Here is a 15,000-nt window from a genome sequence, read left to right on the forward strand (position 1 = left end):
GTCAATTGCATAAGAATGAAGTCAAACTCAATAAAATATCTCAAACAGTGACAGTTACACCTCACAACGACTTATATACTAGACGTCAAATGCTTTGTGTTGATGACCACCAACTTTTGTTAACAATTTTTTATTTTATTTATTGTATGCCTAAGACGTGTAAACTTATTCCGGATATATACATTTGTTGAGAGCCCTTCATCTATATAAACGATTAAATTAAGAAATATAAATGTTTAACTTTCATTAGGTTTAACTGATTACGAATACACAATGGAAATATCTATTGTTGATATAGGATAATTTGTATGTACAAATAGCATTTATGTATTCGTAAAAACAAAAAAAGAAAGGGAAATGTAATCGAGCAAAAACACTACATATGTAACATTAACAATTTACCATCACTGTGAATCACTGAGGTCAGTTCTTGCTTCCCAATAAGTTTTACATTTTCGCTCCTCAGATGGATCACAATTGATACTAGCTTGGGGATACAATCGGTTAAGGACAACACTGTTAAAAGCAACGTATCGTCTGGGTACCGTCTCATCACTGAATTTCTGGTGTGAAACAAAATCAAGTAAGATATATAACAAACTTTTTCAAATCAGTTGGTAAAATGTGGAAACACTGTTATCCAGTTTTAATTAACACCCAATAGGGTTAGAACAATATTAAAATGTTATGTTATGTTAGTTATGCTGAAACTTAAAAAAACAACTCGTCTATTGCGTAGTATCCCTTTACTTCCCTACAGTAAACATCCAATATAGTATAGTGATATCGGTATCGGTACAAAGGTCTCACTATTTGACATATCCCTCGCCCATATTCAGAGTCTCTACATAAACTATTGTCTTACAAATTATTTGGTACTAATACTATTCTGTGGAGTTGCTATTTTTATTTATTTATTTTTTATTTTTTGTACTGACTATTCATCACATCAATATTGCATTTAATTTCTCTGATATGTTCTGAGCATGAGATTTGGTGATGGTAATTGGCCTTTACTATGACTTGATCATGGAATACTCAGTCCTGAGGAGCCCACTGGCAGTTTTTTTAAACTCCCAGAAAACTACTGATTGACCTTTCCAGTAGTTAAACTGAAGGTAATAAAAGCTTGTGGTTTGAATAATTGATTGAAATGAAGGTTAGAGTTTGTACTGCAACATATCGGGCAGTAGAGATATCCTAGGGTGGAAGAGAAATATGAAATATAAAGGCATTAGGTCACTTTCTCACCAGGATAACACATCGCACGTGGCAAGTAGCAGATGTCAGGTGGCAAGTGACATGTGGCATGGTGATTTCAGGCAAAGGTCACACTTGGGGTGTCAGGCCGCTTTCACTCGGTTCACAAGATGGCATCATCAGATGTTATTGTTGCCCTAAGTCCTAAGTAAACTTGCGACAATCATCTATCAATTGGAGGAATAAGGACGTGTTCCAATACCCAATGTTTCTCTCTGGCCAGGGTGCAGGGGGGGGGGGGGTAAACTTGGGGTGACCCAGAGTTGAAACTACTGCACATCAATGTACATTTGCCTATACCCATACCTGGTACACCCGTTTTTGTTGAACAACAAAACTGGCAACTCTATGTTTGTTTACAGTCTCGTACTACATATAACTTGAATGGATTGGAGCATAAGATCAGTCTAATACAAAAGTGAAACTGTATCCTGAAAATACTTGTATTGGTAATTATTTCTCAAACATTTTGTTAACTCTACCATCGAAAGTGTTGTTATTGTACTGAGGTGAAGTATCATACAAACATTAATCCACAGCTTTAAAAGTGTAATGTTAAATAGTTCATTGTTTGACATAGTTGTACACATAAAAATCATACATTTCTTCTGGTAACCTCTCATCCCAAGCCTCACTTACAAGGCGACCTAGGCAATATTGTCAAATGTGTTGTCCAGACACTTCAAAACTACTATTATTATTAACTTGGCTTATAATAACTTTGGATATAAAAGATCCATTAAAATTTGACAATACAGTCAGAGGTGGTAGGTCACACTAGAAACTAACGGACAAGTCAGATCTTGGCGTCGCACACAGGTCGCCTGTGGCCCATGCAATGTATCACACCACTTGAGTGTGAAAGATTTTATGTTCATTTTTAAATGGCGTGTCATGTGGCAAGTAGCAAGTGACACGTAGTAAAGGGATTTCAGACCAAGGTTAATATGGCGTGTGTCACTCGCTTAACTAGGCGGGATCATTGGAGGATGATGATGTTATTGTTATCCTTAGTCCTCAGTATATTGTCACTTGGAGGAATAAAGTGGAGGACTTTGGGGCTGAGTGTGAGGCAAACTCGTTCCAATACCCCCTGCTCTTTCAATCCAGGGTGTATGAGGGTAAGCTTGAGGTGACTCTCAACTGAAACTACTGCACCTCAATGTACAGTTGCCTGCACAAATACCTAGTACACCCGTTTTCCTTGGCGAGTAGAAGTGGCAACTCTAGTTTTGTAAACATTCTCGTACTACATATGACTTGAATAGATGAACATCAATTTGATACAAAATTGGAAACAATGATTTGAACTAGTACCCTGGAAATACTTGTATGGAAATCTTTTTCGCAAAATATTTTGGTAACTCTACTAAGAAGTGTTTTGTTATTGTAATGAGATGATGCATCATACATAGCATGTATACATGTTACAGAATGTATAAATGTTATGTTGATTGTTTCACTGTTTGGAAGAGGGTGGGTGCTTCATGCTCGGGGTGATGTGGAGCGATGGTGTGGTAGCCTAATTAGCGTTAAGTGCTTGCATGCCTTCCCGCTTTCAGCTGCCACCGCTGGATAGCCTGGTGCGAAAAAGGGAGCAGCTATGAATAAGACTCCCCTGCCAGCTCATAGCCTCTCCATCATCAAGACTTCTACAGTGCCTCCTCGTGGCCACCCATGGAAACTAGGTACCTTGTGGTCCTAGGCTGAACTGTGGAGGCTCTTGGAGCAGCAGGAGGCCCTAAAGGTATGGAGCTATGGCCCACCGGCGTGTGGATACGCCCTGGCTTCGTACTAACTCCTGCCCCCGCGCCCGCTGGGGTTAATGGGCGGCTGTGTGGAGGCAGGCCTTGCCAGTCGGTCCCCCCGAGATAACCACTGGCAACGAGCAATATAGTTGTTGATGCTGGGGGGAGGGCTAAAGTCCCTCCTACCCAGCAAGTACGGCGGGCTGTGGGTCCCTCTGGGTTGGCGACCGCTGGGACTCGGATGGGGAGGGGGGTTACCCCCCATCCCAGCTGGGTCCCAGTGGCCGCCAGCCTGGCGTGATGCTTGTGGGGGAAAGCCCCAGGGAGCCCTGCAGGTGGATTATGGGGCCTGCAGCCAGCCAACCTCCTCTATATGGGGCGGCGTCGGTAGGGGTGGCAGAGGTGGCGCCCACCCAGAGTGACTGCCCGAGGTTAGACCTCAGGCGGACTGTCAGGGTGGGGGCTTGGAACATCCGTTCCCTGCGACAGGACGATCGGTTACCACTACTCTCGAGGGAATTGAAACAGCTGAGAGTTGAAGTGGCTGCTCTCTTGGAGGTGAGAAGACCTGGCAGCGGCACGATTAGTGTGGGTGGCTACACCTACTACTGGTCGGGCCGCAGCTATGGCCACCATCTCCAGGGAGTAGCCATAGCTATCTCCAGCAGACTTCAACCCTTGGTAGTTGAGGTCACTCCAGTCGATGAGCGTATCATGGTATTGAGACTGAAACTTTCATTTGGCTTCATGTCTCTTGTTGCTGTATACGCTCCTACGGATGTATATAAACTTGAGGTGGAAGAGATGTTTTACGCCAAACTTGCATCTGTGGCAGACAGATGTCCTCGGCGAGATATTCGTATTGTTCTGGGCGACTTCAATGCGGTATCTGGCTGTGATCGAGCTGGCTACGAGATGTCTGTCGGTCCTCATGGCTCAGGAGCTGATGCTGGCAGCGAGAATAACCTCCTTTTCCGTGACTTTGCTAGGTCCCAGAAATTGAGGAATTCTGGCTCCTGGTATCAGCGTTCTGAGTCGCATCGTTGGACTTGGTACAGCGGTACAGGTAAAGTGGCCAAGGAGATCGATCACATCCTCATTAGCACTCGATGGAGGATCCTCTAGAACTGCAGGGTGTATCGAAGCACTGAGTTCTGTGGAACTGATCATAGATTAGTTGTGGCTACTCTCCGGGTCCACTTTAGAATTAGAATCCCCCGTCGCCCAAATGAACTCCCTAGGGTGTTTCATTTGGACAGATTGAGGGAGGACGAGTGTACCCGGGGGTTTGCCGAGGCTATCTCTGGTCGTCTCACAGCACTCGAGGGACAGACAGACCCTGTTCTTATGTGGGATACCTTCAAGCGTGAAACGCTTGATGCAGCTCAGGAATCCATTGGTGAACGCCCAAGAACAAGACAGAATTCCATCTCGCAGGAGACGCTGGAAGCCACAGATGCTTGTCGTGCGGCTCGACTGTCAGGGGATTGCACTTTGCACCGCTCTCTGGTGCGCAGGACTAGGTCACTGTTGAGAAGGGATAAGGAACAGTTTATCAGTAGTCTTGCAGAGGAGGTCGAAAGCCATTTCCTTGTAAATGACCTTCGTCCTGCCTACCAAGCTCTGAGAAAGCTGAACTCCAAGCCCCCCTCACAGACGGCTGCAGTCCGCTCAGCAAGTGGCCAGATAATCTCAGATCCTGATGGGGTGCGTGTGCGTTGGGCTGAGTATTTTGAGCAGTTGTATAAGGTTGATCCACCAACAGTTAACATGGATGCGGGTAATGTTGATACTCCTCTGCCAGATCCACCCATCAGCGAGGATCCACCCTCCCTGACCGAAATCAGGGGGGCGATCTCCAAGCTGAAAAGTGGTAAAGCAGCAGGTGTCTGTGGCATCCCAGCCGAATTGTTAAAGGCTGGTGGAGAACCTATGGCAAGGGGCTTGCATGCAGTCCTGTCTGCCATCTGGCAGACTGGTACCTTTCCCCCTGACCTGCTGAGGGGTGTGGTCATCCCTCTCTGGAAGGGGAAAGGGGATCGGTGGGACTGCAGCAATCACCGAGGCATTACACTACTCAGTGTACCAGGCAAGGTACTCGCACACATCTTACTGAGACGTATCAGGGACCACCTGTTGAGGCACCAAAGACCGGAGCAATCTGGTTTCACTCCTGGTAAGTCCACAATAGACCGCATCCTGGCGCTCCGAATCATTATAGAGCGCCGTCGTGAGTTCGGACATGGGCTGCTCGGAGCTTACATCGATTTCAAGAAGGCGTTTGACACGGTGCATCGCGAATCTCTCTGGGAGATCCTGAGACTAAGAGGAATTCCAATAAGGATTATTGGACTAATAGCAAACCTGTATACAGGCACTAAAAGTGCTGTAAAGTGTGGTGGGGGCCTGTCGAGCTTCTTCCCTGTTAGTTCAGGGGTGAGGCAAGGCTGTGTTCTTGCATCAACACTTTTCAACACTTGCATGGATTGGATACTGGGTAGAGCTACTGTCCAAAGTCACTGTGGAGCAACTCTGGGCAATATCAAGGTTACAGACCTTGACTTTGCCGATGATGTTGCCGTACTCTCTGAATCTCGGGAAACCCTTGTAGCGGCTCTTGATGCATTTAGCAATGAAGTGAAGCCCCTGGGGCTAGAGGTCTCCTGGACCAAGACCAAGATCCAGGATTTTGGGGGCCTGCTAGGAGACCCTGTACAGTCGATACGTGCTTGCCGGGAAAACATCGGTAGTGTATTTCACGACTCTGGGCTGTCAGACCAAGAAGTCAGTAGACGGATTGGCCTGGCAGCAGGGGTCATGAAATCTCTCGACAAGAGTATTTGGAGATGTCGGTACCTGTGCAGAAGGACCAAGTTACGTGTTTTCAAGGCCCTGATACTGCCAGTTTTACTCTATGGTAGTGAAACTTGGACACTATCTTGTGCTCTGGAATCTCGTCTTGATGCCTTTTGTAACAGATCCTTGCGCCGGATCATGGGGTACAGTTGGCGGGACCATGTGTCCAACCAACGGCTGCACCGTGAGACCGGTACAGGACCTGTTACTTGCACAATCCGTGATCGCCAACTCAGGCTATATGGCCACTTGGCTCGACTCCCACAGGATGATCCTGCCCATCAGGTTGTCTCTGTCCGAGACAACCCTGGGTGGAGGAGGCCTGTGGGACGACCGAGAAGGTCGTGGCTTGGGCAAATCGATCAAACCTGTCGTGAGGAACTAGAGATGGGCCGGGCCCCTGCCTGGCGGCTCGCCATGAGGGATCCTCGTAGGTGGAAGCGGAGGGTGGATGCGGCTATGCGCCCCTGCCGGCGTTACCTCCATAATGATGATAATGATGATGATCTCTGGTCGTCTCACAGCACTCGAGGGCCAGACAGACCCTGTTCTTATGTGGGATACCTTCAAGCGTGAAACGCTTGATGCAGCTCAGGAATCCATTGGTGAACGCCCAAGAACAAGACAGAATTCCATCTCGCAGGAGACACTGGAAGCCACAGATGCTTGTCGTGCGGTTTGACTGTCAGGGGATCGCAACTTGCACCGCTCTCTGGTGCGCAGGACGAGGTCACTGTTGAGAAGGGACAAGGAACAGTTTATCAGTAGTCTTGCAGAGGAGGTCGAAAGCCATTTCCTTGTAAATGACCTTCGTCCTGCCTACCAAGCTCTGAGAAAGCTGAACTCCAAGCCCCCCTCACAGACGACTGGAGTCCGCTCAGCAAGTGGCCAGAAAATCTCAGATCCTGATGGGGTGCGTGTGCGTTGGGCTGAGTATTTTGAGCAGTTGTATAAGGTTGATCCACCAACAGTTAACATGGATGCGGGTAATGTTGATACTCCTCTGCCAGATCCACCCATCAGCGAGGATCCACCCTCCCTGACCGAAATCAGGGGGGCGATCTCCAAGCTGAAAAGTGGTAAAGCAGCAGGTGTTTGTGGCATCCCAGCCGAATTGTTAAAGGCTGGTGGAGAACCTTTGGCAAGGGGCTTTTATGCAGTCCTGTCTGCCATCTGGCAGACATGTACCTTCCCCCCTGACCTGCTGAGGGGTGTGGTCATCCCTCTCTGGAAGGGGAAAGGGGATCGGTGGGACTGCAGCAATCACCGAGGCATTACACTACTCAGTGTACCAGGCAAGGTACTCGCGCACATCTTACTGAGACGTATCAGGGACCACCTGTTGAGGCACAAAAGGCCGGAGCAATCTGGATTCACTCCTGGTAAGTCCACAATAGACCGCATCCTGGCGCTTCGAATCATTATAGAGCGCCTTGGTCTGAAATAACCGTGCCATGTGCCACTTGCCATATGCGACATGCCACCTTGGTGTGAAAGCGGTCGTACAGGAAGGAACTTCGAGAAACAGCTTAAAGATTGAAGTGCATAGAACATCACTTGACTCATATGCACTTATTTTATCAAGCTGAGACCACTGTATGGACAGTGACTGATATCAGTCTGTTATAATAAGCTCAGCAAGAGCAGAAAAGCTCAAAATTACCAACATCCTGACAAAGTTTTGCTAACAAGCTGTTTCTACAACATAGGGATTTTACGTGTTTGCCTCGTCCTGTATATTGAATAAAGTAAAATCAAATTATAAGATCAACAAATCAAAACTAAGGAAAGTATTTCTCATGGAAGACAGAGATCGATGTAAATCTAATACACTAATGTAACCTATCAATTCAGTAGCGTCATAAATAATGCAGTAGTTAACCCTTTCTGACACGGTGCAAGTGTATTGCGATGAATTAGCCTTCAGGCTAGTACAGTGGTAACGTATCGGCCTCTCATCCGAGGGGTAGGCGGTTCGCGCCCCGCACATGCGCGAGAAGTTGCAATTGTCGCCTGGGGGTTACTGCTGTGGCTGGGCACCACGACAGGTAAGGACTGAGCTCACCCGAGTCAACACCGGCTGACACACGTTAGCGAGTCGGCACTAGTCGACACAGGCCGGGCTCTCCTCATGGGCATATCCTGGAGAGGCTCAGCTTATCCTTGCGATGAATTGACGCAGGTTATGGTCAAGAATACCCAAACACTTACTGAGGTAATGCAGTAAAGATGGATGGTGTGTTGACTTTTATGAAAGCAATTGTTTCGATATTTATAAGGATACTTACAGTAATGTTTGTTTGTTGGACATCCGAAGACATCGCACACTCGCTAAGCTTTCAGGAGGCACAGTTCAGGCCGAAGAAAAAACTTAAATTCTAAATGAAGTGCCTCTCTGGAGTCCGCCGTTATGTATGACAGCCTTAAAATTAGCAGAAGTCTGGTCCTCGAGTGCCAGTTTGTAGTATAGAGCTTTCTTTTCAGATTATTCCTGAAGCTCTATGTCGAATTGCTGAAAAAACTTCATATTGGTGATCAAACACTGAGAATTGTTATGGCAAATCAGGCATTATCATTATACATAACTTGAATTTCCCTAAAACCCCACTCCTCGCTTGGCTCCCAAAATATTTCTTTCAGCAAAGATCGCGGGTTTCCACGTATAACATGAGAGTCACGTGTTGATCAGAAACTCTGTTTAATTAGAGAGTAAGTCTTATGAAGGGAGATAAATGCAGTATCGATGCCAAAGTACTTAAGAGAAAGATCAAAATGAGACTCTATGGCCCTCCCCCAGCAGATATAAATTATCTGGACCAAAGTTGGCAGTTATGAGTGTGAGTGTCTGTTTTCGCGCGCGCGCATACGTGTGCGTGCGTCAGCATAAGCTCAATTTCCATAAACTGAATAATATTGTAAAGCTTTGGGCTTTAAGGATTGAAAAAAAAAAAAAATCAGGCATTCATTATATATATATATATATATATATATATATATACTAACTGACTTATAAGAGATTTTATTCATAAGGGAATGCTCTTTTATAGGTGCGCATAATCATCTGGCATCTTCGAATGCTCGAAACATTTACCCGTGAAAAGCTCCGAACAGTAGAATAAATAAATCGGACCCTAATTTCTTCAAAGTAAAATGCAGTGCAATATAAGACTGATATATATATATATATATATATATATATATATATATATATATATATATACATATATATACATATATATATATATATTCTGGTGTAAAACCTTTATTGGTTTTCTTTTTGCACCGAAAATTGTATCGAGAGAAAATCGTTTTTTCATACTAGTTTTGATACAAAAACAAAACAAAAAAAAGTACTCATGATCATATAGAAATTTCTGTGGTGTTGGACATTTTCCAGCAGTCGGCATTTACTTAATTTTTACAATAGAGGCTCAGTACTAAGAAAACGATATATTTGGATTAAGCTTTGTTTACACAGGTGGCAATAGGCTCCAGCTGATAAAGTTGCATCCAGCCTTGGAACTTTCATTGCACAGACAGAATATACAGTGTAAAACAGACTTAATATCCGTTGAATTTAGAACAGCCAAGAAGACAATGCTCTATTCTCTTTTTTAATTTTAATGGTATTTTTCCCGGATGGTTGCTCTTTGACTCGTAAATGCCCCGATTCTTTTGGAGGAGGCGCCGGAATATAGTGAAATTGACGCCATGTTTGTTTTGATTCACGGACGAAGGCGCTTGGCTGGGAGGGAATTCGAAGGCGAAACCCAACCCAGTATCAACAGTTTCCAGCAAGGAGCATCAATTATCGGGTATGACGTTCATTTATCTTTCTCTTAACACCTGTCGAAACTTACTATATATATTTCATTATAAGGCAATTTAGGATAGGTTCAAATTATACATGGTAGAGCATTTTAAATTAAATGATTAGCTACTTCATGAGAGGCTGACTTCAAATGTGAACATTCAATTATTGTGCAATAGTTTGAACAAAAACGTGTATGGTCGTGTATGACTTTATAGTTTAAATTTACTAATGAACTAGGAAAGACAAACAATTGCCATGGAAGAGTAATTGAAATGTATCAGCTCATTGGAGGCATTTAACATTTTGTAGAGAAACTTCCTAAGGATCATCAGGTAAAAAGTACATAGTTCGTAATAGTATTATGGACCTTTTTTTTTTTTTTTTTTTTTTTTTTTTTTTTTTTTTTTTTTTTTTTTTTTTTTTTTTTTGTTTGTTTGTGTGTGTGTGTGTGTGTGTGTGTGTGTGTGTGTGTGTGTGTGTGTGTGTGTGTGTGTGTGTGTGTGTGTGTGTGTGTGGATATACCATTAGTTGTGCAAGCTTGAGTATGTTGAAAAATATAACAATGCTATAAAGTAATATATACATATACACATACACATACATATGTATATATGTATGTATGTATGTATGTATGTATGTATGTATGTATGTATTTATTAAACGGAATTTCGACAATGTTTGTCAACTAAGTGGCATAAGAATAAAGAACAAAAAACTTCCTTGAGTGTATTGTAAACCTTTTTGGAAGACAAAGTTCTCAACATTGCTTTTCCCCCTCTCCCATTATTCTCTGATCTGGTCTCTCTCCCTTCAAACATGAAAATATGTAATGCCAATAAAAACGGAATATTTGAATAGAAACACCACCAGTTCTTCAAATGTCTTTGTTTTTACTTATACTGTATACCCTCTACTACCTTCATAAATGCATGAACGAACTTTTACAGATAAATTTGCATAAAGTTATTGGATCTCTTTTTGGGATGGTGATATTGCTAAACAGTCCATCTAAAAGAAACAAATCTGCATGAGAACAGGAAACAGGTGGTTTTGGATCAAATGAGCCCTATGTACCATATTGAGAAAGTGCACAAATATCCTCTGTCTACTGCTCTTGTCTGTCATGTTATACTACAGGTAGGTTTTGAAATAGTTTAGATAGCTTAGGTAAATAATTATGTATTTTGGTAATATATATATGAATGAAATAAAGAGAGTAAAATTATTAGGTGTTTTAAATCAACACCCTCATCCTCATTAGTAGCCTTATTCATATTTGTAAAGGGAATATGATTAGGTATGTAACTATGATGAAATGTGAATCTTTATTAATCATTACATACAAGACAGTATCTCTTTATTAATCATGATTTGTTTTCCCCTATTTCTTTGACTCAACGGATAAAGGAAAATGTCTTCCACTTCAAAAAGATTTGGTATTTTCAGTAAATTATATTAACTGACATTTTTTTTTTTTTTTTTTTTTTGAGGGAGGGGCATGCAAAACAGTTGAATGAGATAACTAGCCCATTCTATTGTACTATCACTGCAAAATATATTTAGTGATCAACACAAAGAAGCACTGTAATGTGTAAACAAAGAAAATGAAATATTGCCTCAATAGGCATAAGATAAAAGCATGATACTTCAAACTTGCCATGCCAGCCTCATTCACTTGATTTTTTCTGCATCTGATAGGGTACTCTTGACAAGTTTGAAATGTCATATTTTTATTTTGTGTGTATGTAGCATTGTTTCATTACATATATATATATATATATATATATATATATATATATATATATATATATGTATATGTATACATTAGTTATTTCAAAAAAGTTCTTGTTGATTTCTGTGACATTTGAAATTTCTATTTTGCTCTACATGTCCACATTCATTATTCTGAATCAGGATAATGAGAGGGAACTCAGTATGTGTGAAACAGTCAAATTGAAATATACCTTGTACCATTAATTAGTTAACCATTTTGATATGTCTTTGTTCATTATACACTTCCAAACAGATTGATAAGTATGGAGTTAGTTCATTCAAAACTACTAGCTTGGAGATGCTAGCTTTTAAAATCCAATGGAAACATTGTCACTTTCATTTTAAGAAATGTTTATTTATGTGTGCAGATGCACATGTCATCTGTATTATGGTAAAGAACAATAAATATTTAATCAAAACGTAATATCTTTTATTTATTTGGAATCTGTATATTTTTTTTCTTTTATCTGGCATACAGAAATTCTAGAGAATGACTATTATCATATTTCACCTTGTAATGGTTAAAACTAGATTTTAATTTGGAAAAAATTATGACTACTGCAAGAAGGAATCCTGACTATCTGTAGACTGTGGAAATTGTACTGTGTAACTTGTATGAAATTACATAATTACGTATCTTAATAAGAATAGAACCTGTAATCAGCAACAGCAAATTGGTACTATTGCTTGAATCCGGATTAATGAGCTGCAAAAGGAGGAATATTAAAATACAGTTGATTCCTTTGTCTGATATAATTAGTTTATTTTAGTTATATCATTAATGTTTATGATTTTCGTGTATCTATTTAATAAAGGATTGTTTTTTGTTTTTTTTCCTTATTATAAACTTTCATCAGTTGTAAACTTCTGTACTTCCAGTTGACTGCAGAAAGCAAGTGGTTCAAATCACCTGAGGAAGGCAGCATTGATAAGGCAAAATGGGTAAAGTATATGTCAGTTTCATGCCATGCCTAAAAATATCTGAGAAGTGGAGGTCATTTCACACCGCTAACTCACGGTGCTTTAACATGCCACCAATGGTTACTGAGAAAAGCATAACTTCATGCTCTGATTTAACTGTTGACATCAGGTAAGCTGTCAATAAAATTTACAATGATCTGTCACCAGGGCTTCAAAACATTTAAAGAAGGATTGCAGGAAAAGAACACATTGTCATCATTTGTTTAGAATTCAATTTTCTGGGTGAGCATTACTCTCCAGCTACTGTACATCCCATCATTCAGTATGAATGAGCAATGGGAGAAGGCATTGTGTGATCATCAATTATTGAAAAGCATGTAGTAGCATCAAGAGGAGTAATTTGTTGCTAGAAATGAAATTTAATCTTTTATGATTAAGTGACCTGAAAACAAAAGGGCACAGTATAGTCTTCAGAGCCTCTCATCACGGTGTTATGTTTGAAATTTAAAAATGTTTTGACTTACCATTATTCTGTATTAACTGTTCTGTCAATCTTGTTTGATTACAGTTATTAAATACCTTTAGAGTTTCCTGTTAACATAGATTAAAAAAGGTATCTAAGGATGTGAGATATGTAAACTGATATGATTATTAAAAATTACTTCCCATCTTTGATATTTGTAGTTTGTTGTTGTTGGATCTTCAGTCCCTAGATTCAGCTTTACTGTGTTCTTAATATGGAAAATAGAATTAAAGGGAGAAGGTAGACAATATTATTCAACTATAGGGAGCAGATTCACTGTTCCATATCACAGTTAATGTATGTAATTGTATATTATATAAACAATTTCTCTGCAGATGATGTTTGGTGAAAGATAACATTACATTGTGTTCCAGATGTAATTGGAGTGTCACGTTCAGGAAGGGTGAGAAAGAAACCAACAACGTTAAAAGACTTTGAGTCTCCATATGATGTCAGAGTGAAGCGTATAGCAGGCAGTCCCCCAAATTTCCTTGGAAGAGGAAAGAAGCTGAGCTATCCCACAGTAAGTTGTAAACTTTGAATGGATTTTATATAATGGTCATATTCATGCAATAACCACCACTGTCCAGGACAGGGTCACAAAGTGTACATATGTCAAATATTACTGGAAATTAAAAGCGATTACCACAAACAGATGCATTACTTAGCTCTGAACTCACAGACTGTTGACACAATAACTGTTATTAACTGTTTTGTTAATATAACTGCCTAAACTGTCTTTCAGAATAACGATGATGAAACAAATGGGAGTATTGAATATGATATGTACAATGTGATATATGGTAAGTTATTTTAGTAAATAGCCTTTGGTTTGCTTCCGTAAAATTTATAATTCTTTTCCCAATATATTATCCTTTTTTATTTTTTAGTTCATTAACATCTTTACTAGACCACACAGCCTGAGCTGCTGACTGCAGCTCTTTATACACCAAGACAGGAATTACTTAGGAAGGAGTTCAGGGGGGATTCAATTTAAAAGGTGTCTGTCACTACAACAAAATTTCAATCACTTTTGAAACTCAGTAGGTGACAGAAGGACTGGCAAAATAATTGAAATAGCTGCTACCAATGAAATTTTAAGTAGGATGTGTCACTCTAGTTTCTGGTTGGTTTAAACTGTGCAGTCAGATTCCTGTGAGAGCAAGATGAATCGTATCACCTTAGAGATGAGTGTGGGTGGTAAAGAGACCTGTAAAATGGTTGGTGGAGCTGATGAAGGTATATTATATGCTACCACTAATTGAGAATGAAGTATTGCCATGTAATATAGTTCTTTTCTTTTCTGCATTATAAATACCATAAACAGGGCAGAAATGTCATAAAAACGTTCAGAGTGTAAGAGAAAGTGTAAAATATTTAGGAAAAAATGCAGGAACTTTCGTTTGTCTATATTTGATATTTACACTCAAAGTACATATGAGGAAGAAGAAAGTAAATAAAAAAAAAAGAGTTAATTTCATTAAAGAAGCTAAGATATGTATTATGTAGATCATATTTTTTTATAAGTAAGTTTACACTCTGCTCATTATTTACAGAACCGTCAAAAGTTAGTTATTGGAAAGATGATGACAATGGAGATGAGGATGCTATAGATGCTCAGGACTTGCATAATGCTGATAAAATTGATCCACTGCTGCTTGAAAATGCCATTACAGATGCACCAATGGAAAATTCAGATAGTAACTTGGTAAGCTTATATAAATAAGTAGGTAGATAAAAGGGTAAATAAATGAACAAATAGATAGCTTAGTACAGTATATACTCATATGTAAAAATCTATATTGTACTAACCACTACTTGAATATTGACCCTAAAGGTGTGAAAGTGTGTAGCTTGATTCAGAATGCTATCATTTTTTTTTTTTTTTTTCAAAAACATGTCAGACCAAATATGACTACATGGCAACTCTCCTTTCTGTCCACACATCTCATAAGTCAATATATAATCAGTTATTGATTAACTTTTAATGATTAAAGTTTGTGATAGCTTTTGGAATCTCATTTCTACCTATAGAGGAGTATTGATATTGATGTGCTTGGATAATACTAGTAGGGAGACTATGGTACGAGTTATTGAACTTCATA

At 40.4% G+C, this 15,000-nt stretch overlaps 1 protein-coding gene across 2 annotated transcripts in view; it reads left to right on the forward strand.

Annotated features, from left to right (window-relative positions):
* Positions 1-9,278: 9,278 nt before the first annotated feature.
* LOC125042581 (HMG box-containing protein 4-like) overlaps positions 9,279-15,000 on the forward strand; it is a 12,021-nt gene continuing 6,299 nt past the window's right edge. The window contains exons 1-5 of one of the 2 annotated variants that reach the window (XM_047638307.1): positions 9,279-9,679; positions 12,331-12,393; positions 13,270-13,418; positions 13,641-13,698; positions 14,452-14,603. In XM_047638307.1, the coding sequence (XP_047494263.1) occupies positions 12,390-12,393; positions 13,270-13,418; positions 13,641-13,698; positions 14,452-14,603 (363 nt within the window). In that variant the 5' untranslated portion in view covers positions 9,279-9,679; positions 12,331-12,389. Of the gene's footprint in view, positions 9,680-10,410; positions 10,816-12,330; positions 12,394-13,269; positions 13,419-13,640; positions 13,699-14,451; positions 14,604-15,000 lie in introns of those variants that run through there. The other variant, XM_047638308.1, reaches the window with a different exon arrangement.

This window comes from Penaeus chinensis, chromosome 32 (assembly GCF_019202785.1).
Source record: "Penaeus chinensis breed Huanghai No. 1 chromosome 32, ASM1920278v2, whole genome shotgun sequence".
Lineage (NCBI taxonomy): Eukaryota > Metazoa > Arthropoda > Malacostraca > Decapoda > Penaeidae > Penaeus > Penaeus chinensis.